Here is a 23638-nt window from a genome sequence, read left to right on the forward strand (position 1 = left end):
TGACTCTACATACGTATCGTACAGGAGATTATCAAGGTCAAGCTGGGAGAAAACCAGAAATAGCCTGTTCTTTTCACACTCACTAGTTCTTTTGCCCAGAATATATTCTGTGGACAAAACTACAATCTCTGAGAACCAAAAGGACAGCATTACTGGCAAATCAGTGCAAGACATCTCTGATTATGTCAGCTGTTTTAGTAAGAGGTTCTATGGCTATGATGGGACACTGGTAACATCTGGAAGGGGCAGAGCCATGTTTCCCTCTTTCTTTTGTTAAACTGTACAAGAAAGTATGGAACTTGTCAAACTATGTTTTGTGCTGCCAAAGTTGAGGGTTTACTGCTTCTTGTTTTTAAAGTGGACCTGAACTCAGAATTTCTTCTGTGCTCTAAAAGTTAAGTGACAGCATAACAATATTTCAAGAAAAACATCTCTTTGTTGCAGCTGATACAAAGCCTGCAATAAATCTGCATTGTGTCTACTTTCTGCTTTTATGGAAGCAAGCATAGGGTTAACATCCTGCGTTCATAAATAAGCTGTTCTCCTGAGGCAGCCAGCCGACACAGCAGAAATTAAAATACACTTGTAATAAGTCACATATGAGAGACATTAGAGAGGCTAAACACTTGAAATACATACAGGTCGCATTTCTCTCTGTTTTCCTTCTGTCCTGTGCAAAAGTTTAGGTACATTTTAACTCATGAGAAGCAATCTTTGTTGCACTGAAAATAGAAACTGGTGCAGGGAGCTTTACTAAGGTGGTCAGCATTGATGACAACTATATGTCTGAAAAATTCCATTACAAAATCAGTATTTGGACAAGTCAACTGAAATACAACCAAAAGAGAAATTAGTTCAGTTTCAATAAAAACAGCAATTTTGCTGCCACATCAGCTTCAAAAAGCTCAATTTCTGGTAGTTATCACAGATACTTCTCCAGAAAGTGTTAGTATAAAAAAAATCTGTAAATGAGTTGAAGTTATACTCTATTCAGTAAATGATTTTGTTGTGGTGACAAAATAAATGTAAACTGTATGCAGTTGTAATTCAGCCAACCAAAGCCACTATTGCATCATTGCCTCACAACTATTAAGAACCTTCTTCAAGTCTGAGTGAGTGAGATCCCTAGACATTTTATAAGTATTGGTTATTTAGGTTCTATATAAAATAATCGTAACAAGAATAAGAATATTAAACATAAGAATAATCTTACTCTATTAGACATCTTCTATCGCAGAAAATGGAGTTCAGTTGAAACTACCTTATGTTAATTTGTATAGATCAAAATAATATTTAAAAAAATAGCTTCTAGGCCATCAAACAGAATGTAAAATAGTATATTGCTTTCTGAGTAACAACACCAAATGTTAATAATGCAATTAAATTCTGATTTAGAATTTTTACTAGCAGAAGTTTAATGAAAAGGAAATACAATAGAAACCTAAAACAAAAAGTAAATTACTATTTGCTAACTATCACAATGACTAATCCTGGCTAGAGGCCAAAAAGTGATTAGCATGAAAAGGTCATAATATATGTCTCAGACATTAGGTATTTATGTGGCTATGATACATTTAACAAAAAACAATCCCATTAAAAGAGGAACAACGGAATAAGCGACCTATATAAATTTTTTACACATTTAATGGCTGGACAGAATGCAGGCATAGTCAATGGAGAATGTGATGCAAACATGTTTAGCTGAAAACTAATAATATAGGTCATGTTTAACAATGTCTCTACAAGCATCCAAATGGTTTGGATTAAAACATCAAACTCTAAAGACGAAATTATACATATATACATAAACATCATTATTACATGATCTTTGCATTATATCCTTGTTATTATCATATCAAATGAATACTATTTACAACAAAATGAGAACATTGTTTTACTTTGCTGTTGATTCCATTGCAATGAAAAATTGGTGATTTTATTGATTTATTATATAGTTTTCATCGTTGGGAACAATTTCAATCAAGGTTTATGCACAAGTTAACATTTCATTCAACCCTTAACCTAAACGTATTGCACTTCTAAACCGTATTACGTATCATCTGATTAACTGTTAGTTTAAAAGTTAAAATCTATCCTGAAATCCCAACCCTAACAGATAAGCATAAGTTAAGGGTTATGCTGAGATAAAAGGTAATGAATGAATGAAAACTGTTTTAACTTTTATAACAACAGGCCAGTTTACCATTTATCTTCTCAGTGTCAACTGATTGATTAATTTTAACTACAGAGATGCAAAAGTAGTTCACACTGGCATGTTGTCTGTGAGTGAGCACAGAAGCAGGGAAGGTGTAGAAAACTGAATAGAAGGATGTCTTCTGGTTCATTGGAATTTCAGAGCTGAGGAGTGAGAGTCAGAGTAGACAATAGAACTGAGGGTACAAAGGCAGAAGAGGTGAAGAAATGTTGATTAATGAGGCATGTAGTATTTAGAAGGTGAATGGAAAGTAAATATGAGGTCAAAATAGATGCCCAGAAGACAGGAGAAAATCAAAGACACATATTTATGGATAGTGCTGGTCACAATATATTGAAACTGGCCTTAACACCATTTTCAGTCCGGTAAGGAGAGAATGTCTTTTGAACTAGACCAATCAGTTTGCACCTTCCAATACAGCCCTTTAGTTTTGATCCATGCTTTGGCAAACTTACAAGAAGGAATTGCAATGACAGACTAAATCACGACCAGTACTTGTAATACTGTGACTACTGGTTTAAATGCAGCCAGTAAAATAAACATAATACAGTTATCTTATGGTGTCTGCATTGATAGGGTAGATAGAAGAATCAATTGTGAACAATTGGCCATTATCTAAAGGTTCGTACACTCTCAATCAATAGCAACCAATGGGGATTGGGACCTGATAGCTCAGGAGACATTGTAGGGGAGAGGCAGTGCAGACACATTGCTCAGTTGCAAGCAAGCAACTTGTTATTTTCTATGCAGGGGGGTAGAACGTCGCAAAGTGACAACCCATGGGAATCTAGGTAAGTGGGGAGAACAATGCTATCTCCCATTGCTCAGCCAAAGTGATCTGCCTGGACAGATAGCTGGCCGAGCAGTTTGGGGACATCAGAGGTTGACGACCGTCTATGGGTGTATGGGCCTTTAGAAGGACATAGATCTAATCTTCAAGAATGCTTAAAATGCCAAAAAATAAGCCTTTAGGCATACATTAAACTGGAACTCCAGCCACATAGATACATATACAGAAAAAATGTAGCATATGGAAATCCCTTATCAGTGTAAAGAGTTATCATTTTGTCCAGCCAGCCTTGAGATTTAAGTGGTCATGGTCTCAGAGGGGTGTAGTTTCGATCTTCTAGAGGTGCCTCAGATGAGAAAATAAATCTTAAGGTGTGCATTAAACCTGAACAGCTAAACACAAAGATAAAGGTCAGCATATATAACATAGCATCAAAACATGTGTAATTCGGTCCAGCCACACCTGTGAATCAAGGGGCTCTAGATAGGCTAGCCAAGTAGTATTACTGGCTTCCTGACCTCTTTTGCCCTTAGAAAAGTCAGGACATGCCAGCTACACTGTATAGTTCAGCAGTTCTTCTCCTGTAGGTTTATATAAGATTATCCCTTTCCCCTAATCGAGTACTGCTATTTGGAAGCATACAGAAAACATTTACAGCTACTTATACTACCTGTATAGAAAAACAAAATACATAATTATTTTAATGAATTTTGAACTCGATTAATTGGTGGCTTTTTATGTTTGCCAGGAGCTGGGATTAGAGAATAACTATGACCCCCCTTATTAGCAATGCAAATTGTAGTGCATTAATGATTCTGCCATCCTGAGAACCCAAAAGCTGCCAATTCATGTGTTTACCAGCAGCTTGAACATCTATATCCAAAACCTGCTGTAGTGCTGCTGCCAGCATCAGATTTGTGCTTCTCCTTGTGCCCTGCAAACCTTAGGATCCAGACTGTGCACAACTCTGTAAAAACAGGTGTGATAGGACAAAACAAAGGACAAATAACAGAGTATGAGTATATGGAATACTGTAATACAATTGGCAGTAATTAGTTCCATCATCATGTTAGGTTTGGCAGTACATCAACGCTTCTAGTAGAAGGGACAAGTGATTCTACATACCTAGAAGTACACTTATTTTTTCAGGCATGCCATCAGGGGGCTCAAGGAGGTCATCCAGATCTTTACCTTGCAGGGAGCCCAAGAAAAGCTTTGAAGTGCACTTTATACTGGTCCACAAAATGTTTATGGATTCTGATGACAACCCTGTATCCTTTCACTTTAAATAGTAGATGGCTGCTAGTCTATCCAAGGGTCTAATGGAATGGAAATCATAGGAGAGTACTGAGTAAGTGATCTTACCTACATCTCTTGGGTTTATTAAAAAACTTAATTGGCGGAGTTCCAGTAGATTGGCGTACAGCCCACGTTTTCCCATTATTTAAGAAGGGCAAAAAATCAGATGCAGGAAATTATAGACCTGTAAGCTTAACGTCAGTTGTGTGCAAACTATTTGGGGGTTACTAAGAGATACTATACATGACTTCATAGTAGAAAATGTTATTTCCTGTTTGACTAACATGCTCAGCTTTCATGAGGTAGTGAATGCTAATGTGGATATTGGGAATGCTGTAGATGTGATATACTTGGACTTTGCTAAGGCCTTCGACACTGTTCCCCACAAAAGTCCGGTGCAAAAGTTGAGGATGCAAGAACTAGGGAAGAGTCTGTGTGCATGGATAGGGAACTGGCTAATGGACAGAAAACAAAGAGTTGTGGTCAATGGATCATACTCAAAATGGGAGACTGTTAGCAGTGGGGTACCACAATAATAAGTACTGGATCCAGTACTCTTCAACTTATTTATTAATGATCTAGTAAATGCAGTAAAAAGCAATGTTGCTATTTTTGTAGATGATACAAAATTGTGCAGAATAATCATCTCTCAGGAAGATAGTGACATATCGCAACAGGATCTGGATAGGATGGCTATATGGGTACATACACGGCAAATGAAATTCAATGTTGAAAAATGTAAAGTCATGCATTTTGGTCGTACCGATGGTCTAGCACCATACAAAATAAATGGGATACAGATGGGGACATCAGACTTGGAGAAGGACTTAGGAGTACTCATCGATAACAAGTTAAATAATCATATTCAATGCCAAGCCGCTGCAGCTAAAGCTAATAACATTTTGGGTTGCATTAAAAGGGAAATAAAAACTCGAGATGCTAGCATAATACTGACCGTGTTTAACTCTCTAGTAAGGCCACATCGGGTATATGGAATTCAGTTGTGGGCACTACATTACAGGAAAGCTATTGCAGTTTTAGAGCAGGTGCAGAGACGAGCAACAAAATTGATATGAGGGATGGAAGGTCTCACTTACCAAGAAAGGTTAGATGGGTTTTGTAACGATTGTGGAACTTTTTCCGTGATCAGCGCACAACGCGTGCGCTGATACGGCGGAAATCCTCCACAAGCGTATAATTGCAGGCACCCAGCAAAAGTTGCTACGCACCCATAGAGGGAAATTCCTGTCGGCAGATGGCGCTGGGGAGTGCAGAGGAACCAATCCTCTGTACCTCCACAAATGCCACACAGGAATTGTACGAAGCGCAGAACGCAATCGCAAGAGAGGCGATTGCGAATGAGAACGAGCAAAGGGACAGGTTGTATGTGTGTGCGCCAACCTAGTCGCCACCCCGCGACAGTGCACACACAAAAGCAGATATGAAATAGGAACGCGATCGCCAGCCGTGACACAAGGCAGATCAGAACAGAATACGAGGTTAGCAAAGGCACAGCAAATAATACAATGAGAATAACAAGGAAAATAACAAACGCTAACTGAACGCGAACACCACACTCATTTGCAACAGTGCACGCGTTCGTGCGCAGTCTCCACGCGATAAGGACAATAGAGACAAGCACGCCTAACTAACCAAGACAAGACAGACACCACACAAACGCGCTTGCTACACGGTTGCCTTACCGCAGGCACCAGCAAGCACACGCAAACAGACAGACAACGAGAATCGATCAAACAGGAACCACTGCTCTTACCGTCAGAGCCAGTGCAAACCAGGTATCAGAAATATCCACTGCTCTTGCTGTCAGAGTAGTGTGATCCAAGCACACGACAAACAGAAGGAGCAACCAGCAGCGACCGCAGCCGAGGTTAGCTCCAAGATCCAGACCAGAGGAATCCACTGCCACTAACGCTAGGGCAAGTGCGATTCAGACAGACAGAACAGAAGGATCCACAGCACTAGCGAAAGTGACAAGCGCGATCTAGGAAGACAGAACAGAAGGATCCACAGCACTAGCGCAGGATGCCAGTGCGATCCAGGTACAGAGTAGCAGGACAGAAGGATCCACAGCACTAGCGCAGGATGCTAGTACGATCCAGGGAAGCAGAACAGAAGGATCCACAGCACTAGCGAAAAGAGGCTAGCACGATCCAGCGAAACAGATCAGAAGGGGCTACCAGCAACAACCGCTGTTGCGGTTAGCACCCAGACACACAGAACGATTTCCTGTCACTGGGACAGGACAATCGCAACAGACAAACAAAACAGATAAACAATTCTAACTGCACTAGGGAAACCTGCCTAGTGCAAGTTCCATGAATAACTCTAAGCTGATCTTCAAACAAAGAGCATGGCTGACACCCTTCCAGGAGTGTTACACAGTACTAAATCCTTATGACCAGCCAAGCATTGTGGGAAACACATAGTACTTATAGAGCAAGCCCACAATGGATGTGGCTAGGCAATTTGCATGATAAACTTATGCAAATTCCTCAGCAGCAAGCTGCAGAACTGACAAAAGGTCTCTCTTAAAGAGACCTGCAGAATGCAGACCTGAACAGTGGTCAAAAAGCTGCCTGTCTGCACAGGCAGCTGAGCAGATTCTCACAGTACCCCCCCTTCTAGGGTCGAATTCCAGACGACCCTCAAAACTGATGTCTCCAAACCACTTTAACAGAAGACTCATGAAGGTCGGGACAGCCCGACAAGATCCAATTCCAGAGTCAGTCCACCCGAAACCGACCTCATCGGAAACAGAAGCCACCGAAACATGCCCATCAGCATTACAAGTCTCAGCGTAACACCCATCAGGACTGTGGATACCAGAGAAGAAGCCATCGACACCCTCCAGACAATACCCACCACCTTCCAAGGAGCGTCCGAAAATACCAAATCTGCCACAAAACCTGTTCGAAGTGTCTCTTTCAAAACAAAAGCCGCTGTTGATCGTATTCAGGGTACCAAGCAAAACTTCTCTCAGAATCTCCCAGAATGCCTTGAAGCTCCGCAGAGATTCCAAGAAGCCAGAACGCTCACCAGGCCCACATGGAGAGCTACCAAGCACCCCCATGGAACCTATGACAGTTCCAGATTCAGAATTAGCAGGAGACCCATCAAGATCAGGACTTTCAGGGACCACTTCTGGGCATGCAAGCAGGCAGGCTAAATCAGAACATGTCTCCACCGACGAAGCATCTGAGTACGCTGGTAACCGAGGCACACTTGGGCTTTCTGGGTCACAGAGCGCACTGGGGTACACCAGCACAGGAGAAACCTCAGGACATGTCGGGGAACTGCCCACCTCAGAGTCCGGCACGACCAGACCAAAACCAGGACCGGGCAGAAAATCATCATGAGTAGAGGTCACAGGTACTGGTATTTCAAAAGAATACTCGGTCTCAGGCTTAGTAATCTCAATGACTGTAATGGTATCTGACAGAAATTTATCATTGACTACACATGACTGAAGCTCCACCAGAGCTGAAAAGGTAGCCAGCAAGGCAGCAATGCCTACGGAAGAGGGCAACACCTCAGAAGGACTTGGGGGGCAGGAGACATCTCCTACAAGTTCTGCACCCTTTGGGAGGAACTCGGAGACCTCCAGAACATCAAACAAGACCTCAGGAACATCATTTTCCATGTTTTCTAAGAAGGATTCTGAACTATCCATGTTACAGGGCTGAACATTAAATACCTCCTGCAGGCAGGGCAGATGTCCCAGTAATGGTTCCACCATAACCTGAGACTGAACTTTATCATAATTAGCGGGATTTACAGGAATATTTACTGGAACACACACTGACTCCCTAACTTCATTCTCACTGTACCCAGAATTCTGTGTGGCAGTCAAACTAGCTTGTAACTCCAAAACTGCAGAAAAACAGGTGAGTATAGTGGCAATACCTAGACGAGCCTCTAGGGACACTGCAGGGGATTCTAAGCAAGGCCACATTGACTCATCCAGAGTACAGGGTGCAGCATCAGCATTTTCCTCAGAACAAGAAAGGGACTCAAAAATGTCAATGTGATTGGACATCATATTGTTATTCGTGGTACAGGGCAGGTTCAGAGAAAGTGTCTCTGAACAAGGCAAAGAAGGTTCAGCATCAGATTCGCAAAACCGAAGCGCTGTCTCACTCTTAGATTCGGCTAACAATGTCGAATCCAAGGAATCAGAACGCAAAACCTGCGAATCAAAAATCACTTTAGGTTGTGAAACTGACGCTTCCATAGCGCAAACCTCCGCGATCTGCGGAGCAGACTGCAAGGCATCTAGGACGGAAACACTGGAGCAACTGTCATCAGGCAACGGGCCCCTACAGGTGTGAACAGGGTGAGACAGAGACTCATTTGCAGAAAAAATAGCGACATCAACAGGATAAACTTTATTAGGCATATTCATTTTACTTTTGACGCTGCATAGTCGAGAAATTTTCCCCATAGCAGGGTCACAGACGGAAGATCTCAAAGATCTGTTTCTAAATGAAAAAGGATCCCACACATCCTTGAGGAAACCGGCAGACTCATGCTGATCCCAATCTGCAGGAACATCCGAGAAACAGGCATCAGATCGCACACATTCAAACTGCACACTGTCAGGAGAGAATCCTTCAGGATTCGCACAGGAATCAACTACAGCGGCACACTCATTCATTTCAGATTGCACAAAGTCAAGACTCTCATGCTTTACCCCAGAAAGGCAGGAACAATCATCCGACAATGATGTCTCTTTATTGGAATCAATTGGTTGGTGTGTGTGCAACTCATCCAAAATCGTCTGCCACACATAAATCACCAGATCCACATCACCCTCGTCACATTCACCGGAATCAATCAAAAGGTACATAGAATCGAGACAATCATTCAAGACATCCTCGCTTTTTGCGATGTAAAAATCGCAAAAGGCTTTCCAATCAAAATCGAATTCCTCCAGCAAGGCCCCAACATCCCAGGAAGCAAATGGGGGTTCAAACAGGCCAGTATCCAGATAATCTCCATATGGGTGGAGTTCAGGAACAAGAACAGAATTTTTAACTGCTTTAATATAGTGTGTGATCCTACCTATAGTAGGATCCACATAAGCTTTGGATTGGGGCAACGAAACCTGAGACTGAGAAGTCTCTCTGAAATCATCACATTCAAGTGCTTTCCGTACTTCAGAGTTTACAGAACTCATTTCTTTATTTGTAGTTGCTATGGGCAACGGATATTTCCGCTGGGAAGCCTTCCTAGATCTTTTACGTTTAGACTTAGAGGCTTTGGATGGCTGCTTTTTAAAACCTGAAGTGGCAACCGACACATTGAACTGATTGTCATACTGAAAGGTTTTGCATGGAAGGGAAAGATCAGCTGACTTATCAGCAGCTACACCTTCAATCAGAGCAGGTGGTAAGCCAGGCAGTTTAAACCAGTGAGAGAATATCACTGCAAGAAACTGATACAGATTATCATTCCAAGAATTGTTTTTTTATCACATCATACGCCCAGGTGAACAAATCGTCTTTTAAGAGCACATAGGCAAACTGAAGAGCCAACATAGACAGATCAGCAATCTGAAAGGTGGGATCCAGGCAAAACCTCACACATTCAAAGAGAAATTCTGCTTTGGTCTCTGAGTTTAGCCTTTTAAAGCTCTTAAAGACACAGGACCCAAACTCGACAAAATCGTACAAACCAGAAATTCCCTCTACACTGGGGTTTTGGGTTGGGCTGGTCATACTGTAACGATTGTGGAACTTTCTCCGTGATTAGCGCACAACGCGTGCGCTGAAACGGCGGAAATCCTCCACAAGCGTATATTTGCAGGAACCCAGCAAAAGGTGCTACGCACCCGTAGAGGGAAATTCCTGTCGGCAGATGGCGCTGGGGAGTGCAGAGGAACCTATCCTCTGCACCTCCACAAATGCCAGACAGGAATTGTACGAAGCGCAGAAGGCAATCGCAAGAAAAGCGATTGCAAATGAGAACGAGCAAAGGGACAGGTTGTATGTGTGTGCGCCAACCCAGTCGCCACCCCGCGACAGTGCACACACAACAGCAGATATAAAATAGGAACGCGATCACGAGAGGTGCGATCGCCAGATGTGACACAAGGCAGATCAGAACAGAATACGAGGTTAGCAAAGGCACAGCAAATAATACAATGAGAATAACAAGGAAAATAACAAACGCTAACTGAACGCGAACACCGCACTCATTCGCAACAGTGCACGCGTTCGTGCGCGGTCTCCACGTGATAAGCACAATAGAGACAAGCACGCCTAACTAACCAAGACAAGACAGACACCACACAATCGCACTTGCTACATGGTTGCCTTACCGCAGGCACCAGCAAGCGCATGCAAACAGACAGACAACGAGAATTGATCAAACAGGAACCATTGCTCTTACCGTCAGAGCCAGTGCGAACCAGGTATCAGAAATATCCACTGTTCTTGCTGTCAGAGTAGTGTCATCGAATCACACGACAAACAGAAGGAGTAACCAGCAGCGACCACAGCCGAGGTTAGCTCCAAGATCCAGACCAGAGGAATCCACTGCCACTAACGCTAGGGCAAGTGCGATTCAGACAGACAGAACAGAAGGATCCACAGCACTAGTGAAAGTGACCAGCGCGATCCAGGAAGACAGAACAGAAGGATCCACAGCACTAGCGAAGGATGCCAGTGCGATCCAGGTACAGAGTAGCAGGACAGAAGGATCCACAGCACTAGCGCAGGATGCTAGTACGATCCAGGGAGGCAGAACAGAAGGATCCACAGCACTAGCGAAAAGAGGCTAGCACGATCCAGGGAAACAGATCAGAAGGGGCTACCAGCAACAACCGCTGTTGCGGTTAGCACCCAGACACACAGAACGATTTCCTGTCGCTGGGACAGGACAATCGCAACAGACAAACAAAACAGATAAACAATCCTAACTGCACTAGGGAAACCTGCCTAGTGCAAGTTCCAGGAATAACTCTAAGCTGATCTTCAAACAAAGAGCATGGCTGACACCCCTTCAGGAGTGTTACACAGAACTAAATCCTTATGACCAGCCAAGCATTGTGGGAAACACATAGCACTTATAGAGCAAGCCCACAATGGATGTGGCTAGGCAATTTGCATGATAAACGTATGCAAATTCCTCAGCAGCAAGCTGCAGAACTGACAAAAGGTCTCTCTTAAAGAGACCTGCAGAATGCAGACCTGAACAGTGGTCAAAAAGCTGCCTGTCTGCACAGGCAGCTGAGCAGATTCTCACAGGTCTGTTGAGTTAACTGGATTTATTTAGTCTGGAAAAAAGACGCTTTAAAAGGGGATCTAATTATTGTGTACAAATACATCAGAGGGCAATATAAAAGCTTGGCACATGAGATCTTTGTCCCTAGGCTTTCACAAAGGACTAGATTACATGATATGTGCATGGAGAAAAACATTTTAGACATTTATTTAGGAAAGGGTTCTTTACAGTAAGAATAATTAAGTTGTGGAATGCACTGCCACAGGAAGCAGTTATGGCAAATTCTATATCTGCATTTAAAAGGGGGCTTAGATGCTTTCTTTGCGTTGAGACATCCATGGTTATAATTACTAGGTTAATGCCCAGTGGTGTTGATCCAGGGATTTTATCTGATTTCTATTTGGAGTCAGGAAGGGTTTTTTTCCCTTTTGGGGTTATTGGACCATGCCTTATAAGGGTTTTTTGCCTTCCTCTGATCAACAGGGATATGTGCGGATACAGGCTGGTGGTGTACTTTATTTTCTGGTTGAACTTAATGGACGTGTGTCTTTTTTCAACCCAAATAACTATGTAATACCTCCTGGTGTAAGTGGCAGAAACATAGGGAAAAAAAGTAATTTATAGTGCTTTTTAATCTGGTAGGTACTTCTTAATAGTATGTGTGCACATAAATTTAAAATTGTAGAACTTTATAGTTTTTGGGGATAGCGGTCCTTTAACTGGCAGTTGTGCCATGCCAATCCTCTACCCCTTATATTGTGGCCTTATATTGGCTAAATGTTATAAACTGGCTAAACGTTTGTTACAGGTGTGAATGAAACTCAACTGAAGCCAAAAAATCTGCAAAGGCATTAACAAATAAAAAAAAAAACTTTTACCTCCCATTCATTTGCCAATAACTTTAGCACTACTCATCACAATGAATTGATCTATATCTTGTTTTTTCCGCCACCAATTAGGCTTTCTGTGGGTGATACATTTTGCTGAGAATTAATTTATTCTAGATCCATTTTAACAGAAATATTAAAGAGAACCCGAGGTGTGTTTAAAGAATGTTATCTGCATACAGAGGCTGGATCTGCCTGTACAGCCCAGGCTCTGTTGCTATCCCAAACCCCCCTAAGGTCCCCCTGCACTCTGCAATCCCTGATAAATCACAGCCGTGCTGTGAGGCTGTGTTTACATCTGTAGTGTCAGTCTCAGCTGCTCCCCCGCCTCCTGCATAGCTCCGGTCCCTGCCCCCGTCCCTTCCCTCCAATCAGCAGGGAGGGAAGGGATGCAGGCGGGGACTGGAGTTCTGCAGGAGGCGGGGAGAGCAGCAGACTGACACTATAGAGATAAACACAGCCAGCTCTGACAAGCTGTTTGTCAGCAGCGTGGCTGTGATTTATGAGGGATTGCAGAGTGCAGGGGGACCTTAGGGGGGTTTGGGATAGCAACAGAGGCTGGGCTGTATAGGCAGATCCAGCATCTGTATGCAGATAATATTCTTCAAACCCACCTCGGGTTCTCTTTAAGAAAGAAATGGAAAAAAATAATTATTGCTTAGCTTTTGGCCATTATAGTTTGAAATTAATACATGCTACCATAATTAAAACCTATGTACTTTATTTACCAATTTGTCCCGCTTATTACACCATTTAAATTATGTCCCTATCACAATGTATGGCGCCGATATTTAATTTGGAAATAAAGGTGCATTTTTTCAATTTGCGTCCATCACTATTTAGAAGCCCATAATTTAATAAATCATATTGATATACTCATTTGACATGAATATTTAAAAAGTTCAGACCCTTAGGTAACTATTTATGTTTTTTTTTTTTATTATTTTAATTTTTCATTTTATTTTTTATTAAAACTTGTATGTGGATATTTTTTGGTGTGGGAGGTAAACAGGGGATTTTAAATGTTTTAAAATTTATTTATTCAATTCATAGTGTTTTTTGGTGTAATTTGCTATGTGGCCACAATATGGCCACAGTCAAAAAGTTCTGGGAGCGATCGTTCTCGCTCCCAGGAAGAAGTATGAAGACGGGGAAAGAGAGTGAAAGGGATTTGTAATCCCTTTCATTGATTGCTGGGCTAACAGCCAGCAGCGGGGGGGCGCAGCGAGTGCGCGCAGCCTAACTGGACGAAAACTTTCGTCCAGTTAGGCTGAAGTGGTTAGGCTATGCAAATACCTTCACTGTCCTGCTGATCCTCTGCCTATAATGCTTTAAGCCATAAACAAGCATGCAGATCAGATATTTCTGACTGAAGTCTGATGGGATTAGTCTTCAGGTGTGTGACTTAGACACCACTGCTGCCAAAAAAAAAACAAAAAACAAAACAGCAGGACTGCCAGGCAACTGGTATTGTTTAAAAGGAAATAAATATGGCAGCCTCATATGATTCTCACTTCAATTGTCTTTTGAGAAAAAAAAAGTTTTGGCAATGAATGATTAGAGTGGTTGTACAACTGCAATAACAAACTTTCCACAAAACCTCACTGTGGCCCAGTATGTCCCAGGTGAGTAGTGCAAATGTATGTGGCTCAATACCATCAAACCATTTCTAATAAATCATGATCAGTGTCACTTATGCAAAGATTTGCAACACAGGAGACCCTGAATACAGAATATAAAGCCCAATATTACAAGTCTACTGCACATGGAATATCAACATCCTTACATCTTTCACCTCTGCTGTTTTAGGACATAGGTTATAATAACCACTGAATGGTTTTGCTAAAATGTGTTTTTTTTTCTATTTTTCTCAATACCCCTATGATCAAAGAATACAAGAGTGCATCAATGGGAACAAATGTATACACATATATTGCAGCTGGATTTCTATCATAAAGAAACTGCTTTAATCCATTTGTATATTTGTTCAGCTTTTTGGTGTTCTTTCCTAATTGAAGATGTGTTTGGTTTAAGTTGTAAAGCTTTTCTTCTCTTCTATTGTGTAAAGCCGAAACCACTGGAACAGCTGTGGCTCACATCCTCTGCTGTTTGCATTTGGGTGGCTTGTTTTGTCAGCCTGCTTTCTTCTGCTTTGCCTAACTTCACAATATATATTTGGCATTTTCAGAATGTTACTATGGCAATGGCATCAACTACAGGGGAACAGTATCTAGAACACGATTCAGGCTGCAGTGTGCCATGTGGGAAAAGAATATAGGCGATCTACGAAGGTATGTGCGGATTTAGAGCTATTTTACATAGCTTAAAGAAAACGATACTGTTGCATTAAAAAAGAAAGGAAAAGTAGTATATAATAATAATTAAACTTTTTTATGAAAGCACAAACAGGATGAAAAGGTGCCCAAATGATAATAAAATTAATTGAAATCTATAAAATAAATAGGGTTTGAGGTGGCTTACCTCAATGAAGACAGATTCATATATAGATGAATAATGTTTAATAGCACTGGGAACGTGTTTCGTGGGTTTCCGCCCACTTCTTCAGGCAAATCAAGTGCCACCCTATGTCCAGAGCCAGGAATAGAGCGCCTTCAAAGAGGAGAAGCATAAATGAACTGTAAACGTAAAAATGTTCACAGACTGCTGACCCATTGTACTCCTCCTCCTCCCCCTTCCATGTCCCCATTTTCCCTTGCTTTGGCAATGCCTGTATGTATATTGGTCTTGCCAATAAAGCTATTTTTTAATTTGATTTGATTTGAGTATCTGCAGAGGATCCTTAGGATGTTGTAAATAAAAATCTGAGCACCCCAGATCTCTACCCTGAAACTGCATAGAATACCTACCAGTTTAAATTAAGTTCTCACTACAGAAAAGGTTTTTTTTAGCTGTAGATGTGAAAGATTCATATATTTTCTAAGCAAATAAAAATGTGGAAAGTTGAGAACTTGGGCCTGTTATGCTCTCTCAATTCGGATTTTTTTTTTAGTATTATTCAAGGAATAAGGATTTACATTATTTGACATTCTTACAGAGTACACATTCGCAGATAGCTGTAGTACTGCCCCAAGCCCTATCCAATAGAGCCACATCAATTCATGCCATACACTGTGAGCTGCGTGAAAGTCCAAAACATATTGGGTTGTTGTGGCTCTGTAAAGTTTAGAAGCTATAGGCTTGCACCAGCAGTTCTGGTTGTTAGCCTGGCTTCAGCAAACCACTTTTCCATGTACACCTGTACACCTGCCCCCTTGAGCCCCAACTCCACTTCTGTTTTCAGCCAGCAATGATTTTCTAGTAATAATAGCAATGAAATAATAAATAATTAAAGAGTATAATTTGCCTTCCTAAAACAGAAGGCAATTGCGATAATTCAGCTGTAAATGAGCAAATGTGGTTTCCCATGATGCACACTCTGGAATATGCAAATCATCTCTTTATGCCCTTAAAAGCAAGGCTGCACATCCAGAACCACTGGTGTATAGTAAGCCTGTAGCTAATACATTTTACAGAGCCACACCAATCCAACATACACAGCCTGTTTTTAACGTATTTGTCCTCATCCACGCATGGTATGGATTGATATGGCTTTATATATAGATTTAGCATTGCTTTTTTAATACAGGGCTTTTTGGTCTTTGTAAGCCATTTATACCTCCCAGGTGGTTCTGCGTCGCTGTCTGGGTATTCTTCCATTAAACTTTCTTTTTAAGTTTGTGTAAGTCTTACACAAAGTATGAAGCTTAAAACCCAATATTTTAAACGTGAAGTCACATTTCTAATGTTGTCAAATTTCATGATATATATATATATATATATATATATATATATATATATATATATATATATATATATAATTTGCAATATACCTATGTAGATTGCTTCTTTTCATTACAGGCATACATTCAAGGAACCAGACATATCCATTCTTGAAAAAAATTACTGCCGTAATCCAGATAATGATGCCCATGGACCGTGGTGTTACACAGAAAATCCCTTAATACCGTGGGACTATTGCCAGATTTCTAGGTGTAAGCATTTAATCATTGCATTCATCTTCAAAACTGTTAACACTTAACAGTGACACAAGCCATAGAAATGGAGGTGGCAGGTACTCAATTCAGGGCTGTGTCAAACTCAGCTGCTTGAGGTTAATAAAGGACACCTGAAGTGAGAGGCATAGGGAGGCTGCCATATTTATTTCCATTTAAACAATAGCAGTTTACCAGTTGCCTGGCATCCTGATGATCTTTCAGGCATCAATAGCCTCTGTGTCACACACTTGAAACAAGCGGGCAGCAAATTCAGTCAGGCTTTAGTCAGAAACATGTGATCTGCATGCTTCTTCAGGGTCTATGGCTTAAGTATTAGAGGTAATGCATCTGCAGGACAGCCAAGCAATGTGCATTGTTTAAAAATATATAAATATGGCAGCTTCCATATCCATCTCATTTCAGTTGTCCTTTAATTGTAACAAGAAGTGAGAAATCTATCAAAAACAAAAGTAGCTTGTTTGTAAAACATGTTTATGAGAGAGCTAAAGGTGCCCATACACATGTTGATTTTCTTGATGACTAGATGTGGCTGCCCGATTGCTCTGGACAGAAACATCTTGCTAGAAAGGGGGCATGAAATGCACAATATGCGCACAAGTGGCAGTGGGGAAATGGGGGCACCACCATAGGCATCTATAAAAATACTGGCTGCAGATGGAAATTTGGGCCCAGGGGCAACGGTGAAAAATAGCGACAGCAGAGTTCTGGTACAATGTAGTAGAACTCTGCAGAAAACGTGGTGGGCACTGTAGCCAAACTTCATTGCAAAATAGCTGCAAGTGTGTGGTGGTTAGTGTTAGAAGTAGGTTGGGGTGGGTCTAGTTTTAGCCATACATATGGGAGAGTTCTTTATAGGCATTGACAGTGGATGGTTCATGTGAGAACTAGGGTACAGAGGAGAATAGTAGAATATTGATAAAATTACTGATATTCTACTGCTGCTATTTTGCGTCCATTTTTCCCTGCACATTTTTTGCATAGATGCATGGAGGGTTAGGGTTGTTAGGTGACTACATTGATTATTGTAAAGCTCAACTAAATCACGATGGTCACGATGGTCACAATGGAGCAAACTTGTATTGGTTAAATTGGTTTAGTATCACAATAAATGGTCTATCACAATGAAAATATCTATACCTTGGTTTTTTCACCACCAATTAGGCTTTCTTTGGGTGGTACATTTTGCTAAGAATTATTTTATTCTAAATGCAGTTTAATGGGAATAATAGGAAAAAAATTTGAAAAAATTCATTATCTCCGTTTTCGGCCATTATAGTTTTAAAATAATACATGCTACCATAATTAAAATCCACTCATTTTATTTGGTGATTTGTCCAGGTTATCGCAACGTTTAAATGATATCCCTAGTACAATGTATGGTGGCATTATTTTATTTGGAAATAAAGGTGCATTTTTCAGTTTTACATCCATCACTAATTACAAGCCTATAATTTAAAAATAATATACCCTCTTGACATGAATATTAAAAAATGTATAGTCCCTTAAGTCTGTAGGTGTAATTTTACTATTTGGCCTCAAGATGTCCTTGCACATTATTTCCTGTTCGCGTGCAATAAGTACGCTAAATAGGGAGTAATGTGTGCCTGTGTTACTTCTCATTGATGCCTGCGATCACATGGACCCAGAGGGGAGATTAGTCATTTAGAACGATATTTACTAGAGGATCAAAGAATACGGGAGCAACTCGCCATGTATAAAAAATTTCAATGCTTGAATTCAATCTCTTCATAAAAATAGATACACTCTGGCAGTAAAAATATATTTGGTATCAGAAGACACAATACTTATCCAAGTCCACGACAAGTGCTGCAGCTAGGTGGAAAAGAGCAGTCAGAGGTGCGGAGGAGATGTGGTCTTGATAAAGCCCCGATGGGGGGGCGAAATTATCGTCGACCACATCTCCTCTGCACCTCTGACTGATCTTTAAAAAAATAGGTCATTGAGATTATTTAGCTTTATGTAAGTGACAAGGTAGTCCCATAATGCATCACTTGAGGTGAGTGAGTAAATATTCATTTCATCCCGTCATCATGCCTTGCAAAAGCTCGGCACACATCCAAAGCTGCCTGTAGCCTATAAATGTGTGAGGCAAAGTTTATCAGTTTTGTTCATCTTTAGTTACTAGCCTTTAGGCCATAGAGACCCGAGTGCTGGATACATTCTGGCATCCACCACCCATGTTTTTTTTCCCTGATAGCTGACAGCTTTCTTTTATGGGGAGGGGGTTGCTGATGTCGAACCACTGCCAAACACTGCAAGTGGCTTTTATGCTCATAAATGTTCAAAGCAATGTTTTATTGAACTGTCTGGATTATACTGGCACACTCTGACATGCTATTTTCATTTTTATTTCAGCAGACATGATATTTGCCATAGCCAAGTTGAAGTTATTTTTTAATATTGATCACAAAGTTTTGTTTACCTAAGAAGCCTAAACATGTTTAACAAAATAATGGATTTTTTTTTCAGGTGCCGACGATACATCTCCAGCAATCACAGCTATAGAGAGTAAGCATTTCTGTTATTGTCACAAAAATGTGCAAAGTATATATTACTAATGCTGCATTGAATTATTTTATCTGAATTATATCTGAATTGGGCTATAGGGCCTAAAATACAACATGAGCAGTGTTGTTCAAGTTTATTGTTATGTTTTCAGTAGAGGTATGTGGAGCTACCTTATGTTTAAGTATAACTCCACTTTCTTTAAAAAATGCATCTTACAAATAAAGTTTCATTGATACACAAGCCAATTAGTAGGTCACTATGATGATAAAATCATGCTGGAATGTGGTGGAAAGTGTAAACATTGCAAAAGATTTAAATATTAGATCAACTTGCACTCACAACTCAAACACACATTTACCTAAACATTTCTAACCTGTAATAGGCGGTGTCCTGAAAATCTGTAGTTTTAGAGTGCTTAGTGTGATTTAAGGTCCTAAAAGTGTTTTTCAAGATATCGTGCACACAAAATGCAATGGTGCTGTAAATCAAATGAACAGATCAAACATTAACCCGACTCATGTGCATCAGTAAGGCATACACAAGCAATAAATATAACATAATGCCTTGAACAAATATGTAATATATGATAATTATGCAGTGCACATGTATACGTAAAGGGAACCTGAGATCACAACTATCGGTGTATTTATACTTATCTGGGGCATCCTCTAACCCCATAAGGTACGTGGGCGTCCTCACTGTCCTTTCCAGCCACCCCATTGTCTCCTTATCGCTGCTGGTAATCTGGCCAGCCACGCTCTTCTGCCCATGCACTACTGGCTCAGTTGCACACCTCCCGCTGCACTCCCGCTACTGGTTGCGTCCTGAGCTTGCGCAGTAGTACTGTGCAAGCGCAGAAAGCTCCTAGGCTCTGAAGCACAACAGGGTAGCACGCCTGGCCCGTCTGAGCATGCGCAGAAGTGCACGACTGGTCTTAACTGGGCAGATCACTGGCGGTGATAAGAAGATAATGGAGAGGATGGGGAGGAAGCCCATGTGACCAGCATAAAAAATTGCTATTCTTGATCAAATCTCTGACTACAGTTTTGAACCAGCATATACATTTTGTCTCTGCTGTTACCTTCTATCTATGTAACTTGAATCCATCCATTAGTACAGTAACTAGGTCACTTAAGCAGTATCTGAAAGCTAGCACACTATTTATATTGTAATAGATAACTTGAATATGATGACTAAGCCACCTATTTATTTATGTTTGTTGAGGAATGGAACATCGTATAAAATGTCTCATCAATGAATTAATATGTTTTAAACTTCTAGAATTTTGTTGAGAATAAAAGCAGTCTCTTTAGATCAGCTCTGTATAATTGGCAATCATTATTTCAGCTTGTTTACTTTATTGTACATGCATTTGCTATTCAGTCATGGAGAAATGTCCCTTAGACCTCTTTGCCATGGACACGAGCAGTTCAGCAGTGCCACAAGCGCCAGTCGGCTACATGCAGCAAAATGGCAGCATTGGGTAACATCACGTGTGTCTTGTTTGACATGCAGCAGTGTTACACAGAGGGGAAAAACATCTCATATCACATCTGAGCATGGCAACCGCTGTGCTCAGATGCAAATACTTGGGGGGAGGAGCTGTCCACCGCCTGTGCCGAGCACTAACGAGAACCTGGCCTGTGAACTGGAGCAGCTGACAGGCAGCAAATTCACCACGTACAGCTTGCCCATCAAAGGAGGCTTAACAGGGGCTGCCAAATAGTTGGGTGTCAAAATTCGCAAAATAAATGACAAGAACATCTGCTTTCAAGGATATGAAAATTCTTATTTAAAACAACATCTTTACTTTTTAAAATGTATTTATAATGATAATGGAAGATATTGATAAAAGGAACAAATGCAATTTGTTTATTTACGTATTGTTTTCTATGTGTTTGAACTCAACATAGATCCAGGTTCTTGTGTACCAACAAAACATGTAAGAGTAGTAAATGGGAGTCCTGCACTGGGCAACAATGGATGGATGGTGAATCTGAGATACAGGTAAGTGTCAATATTTTCATAAGATAAGATTAATAAGATTTGTTTGCGTATAATATTGTAGGCTTTACTTATAAAAGCCTTATTTCATAATGTATGTAATGCTGAAACTGTGATGTAAGATAAGAGTCAACATTTAGAGCTATGAACTAAATTTATGATTCTGTACTACTGAACAAACATTTACACAGAAATATAAAAATATGCACAAAGGTATTAGAAATATCTGTTTTCAGCTGTGTTCAGAACTACCTGTTCATATTTAGTGTTCTACTACTTGTCATGCCAAAAATGCCACGTATTTCTTGAAAATCAAAGAACTATTGCAACTTACTTCACCCTTCCTTGTTATTATGGGAGTGTTTGACCTTTTGTTGTTTTATGACAAAGCATCAAGGAATTTAGTAAATTGTGACACCATCAATTTAACTCAAGGCAGTTGGTTGATCATCCCATTCATCTGTCTGAAGCCATAGCACACACATTTTGCTACACGTGGACTTTCACGCTGGTACATTAGGCACTGTCAGCACATTTTATGTTGATGACAAAGGCAGCTTGGAAATCATTGCCCTTCTATTACAGTTACCAGATTTGAAACATTGACCAACTTGACTGTGCTTTGACTTGCCACTGTGCCAACCTGAGAGCAATATTCCATATACTGAATTGTTTGTTTATGTTCAAAAAAGCATTCATTGTATTGCCTTCTTTTAAAATTTGAGTATGTGTGCCATGAGGGGATGTTTTATGCGGAGTAAAAATAGGTATGGACTTCATCTTTAAAACTCTGTGCGACACTAATATAAAATGGGTATTTTCCAAAATTCACCTTTGAATAACAATACGTTTAATGTCTTCTGTACTAACAGTCTCTGGCCCCTTAAGGACCATAGATTTTTTTTTCTAAAAATCAAACTTTAATCACTATGATTGGCGCACAGTGATCACAGGATCGCTCCTGACTGGTGCATGATCGGGCAGCCGCGACAAAAGAGGGGCACGAATGGTTAAAGCAATGGCACTGCGGGGCGAGAGTGATAGAAATCTACAGCTCCCAAACAGGGCATAGAAATAAATCACTGCTGTCTGGAAAAGGTTTAAAAGGAGCTGTATGAATATAATTACATATTTTTTACAATATTATTTTATACATTTTTAGTCATTTGTCCAATGTAAAATCTCTCATCACCCTGATGTGCAAAATTTCAGAATGTAAAAGTGGTAACATATTTACTGCTGTCAGGTGCTGCTCTGCAGAATATTTATTTTTTTCCTGTGTTCCAAGGCCAGTAGAATCAATACCTAGTCTCCCAGAATGCCCTTGGGAGGAGAGTTCTGCATTGCTTAACAGGCTACATATCAATATATAGATATAGAAAGAGTTTCTAATGCTGAAACCAGGAATATTAATGTAAAAATGGGTATCCCAAATAATTTACTGCATTCTACTATATGTCACCTCTTTAACCACTTGAAGACCGTGGGCTTTACCCCCCTTAAGGACCAGACCCTTTTTTTCCATTCAGACCACTGCAGCTTTCACGGTTTATTGCTTGCTCATACAACCAACCACCTAAATGAATTTTGGCTCCTTTTCTTGTCACTAATAAAGCTTTATTTTGGTGCTATTTGATTGCTGCTGCGATTTTTACTTTTTATTATATTCATCAAAAAAGACATGAATTTTGTTAAAAAAATGATTTTTTTAACTTTCTGTGCTGACATTTTTCAAATAAAATAAAATTTCTGTATACATGCAGCACGAAAAATGTGGACAAACATGTTTTTAATAAAAAAAAAACCCATTCAGCCTATATTGATTGGTTTGGGTAAAAGTTATAGCGCTTACAAACTATGGTGCAAAAAGTGATTTTTCCCATTTTGAAGCATCTATGACTTTTCTGACCACCTGTCACGTTTCATGAGGGGCTAGAATTCCAGGATAGTATAAATACCCCCAAATGACCCCATTTTGGAAAGAAGACATCCCAAAGTATTCACTAAGAGGCATTGTGAGTTCATAGAAGATTTTATTTTTAGTCATAAGTTAGCGGAAAATGACACTTTGTGACAAAAAAGAAAAAAAAAGTTTCCATTTCTGCTAACTTGCGACAAAAAAATAAAATCTGCCACGGACTCACTATGCTCCTCTCTGAATACCTTGAAGTGTCTACTTTCCAAAATGGGGTCATTTGTGGGGTGTGTTTACTGTCCTGGCATTTTGGGGGGTGCCTAATTGTAAGCACCCCTGTAAAGCCTAAAGGTGCTCATTGGACTTTGGGCCCCTTAGTGCAGTTAGGCTGGGTGGGAGAAATATCTCTGTAAATGACAATTGTTTGATTTTTTTTTACACACAATTGTCCATTTACAGAGAGATTTCTCCCACTCAGCATGGGTATGTGTAAAAATACACCCCAAAACACATTATACTACTTCTCCTGAGTACGGCGATACCACATGTGTGGCACTTTTTTGCACCCTAACTGCGCTAAGGGGCCCAAAGTCCAATGAGTACCTTTAGGATTTCACATTTTTGTTTCAAGACTACTCCTCACGGTTTAGGGCCCCTAAAATGCCAGGGCAGTATAGG

The 23638-nt window shown here is 40.4% G+C and overlaps 1 protein-coding gene across 2 annotated transcripts in view; it reads left to right on the forward strand.

Annotated features, from left to right (window-relative positions):
- Positions 1–23638, forward strand: part of HGF (hepatocyte growth factor) — a 160449-nt gene that overhangs the window by 98423 nt on the left and 38388 nt on the right. For both annotated transcript variants that reach the window (XM_068276187.1, XM_068276188.1), the window contains exons 10-13: positions 14625–14727; positions 16355–16488; positions 19003–19041; positions 20955–21048. In XM_068276187.1, coding sequence (XP_068132288.1) covers positions 14625–14727; positions 16355–16488; positions 19003–19041; positions 20955–21048 — 370 coding nt within the window. The remainder of the gene's footprint in view (positions 1–14624; positions 14728–16354; positions 16489–19002; positions 19042–20954; positions 21049–23638) is intronic.

The sequence above is a fragment of the Hyperolius riggenbachi genome, chromosome 3 (assembly GCF_040937935.1).
Source record: "Hyperolius riggenbachi isolate aHypRig1 chromosome 3, aHypRig1.pri, whole genome shotgun sequence".
In the NCBI taxonomy this organism is placed as follows: Eukaryota; Metazoa; Chordata; class Amphibia; order Anura; family Hyperoliidae; genus Hyperolius; species Hyperolius riggenbachi.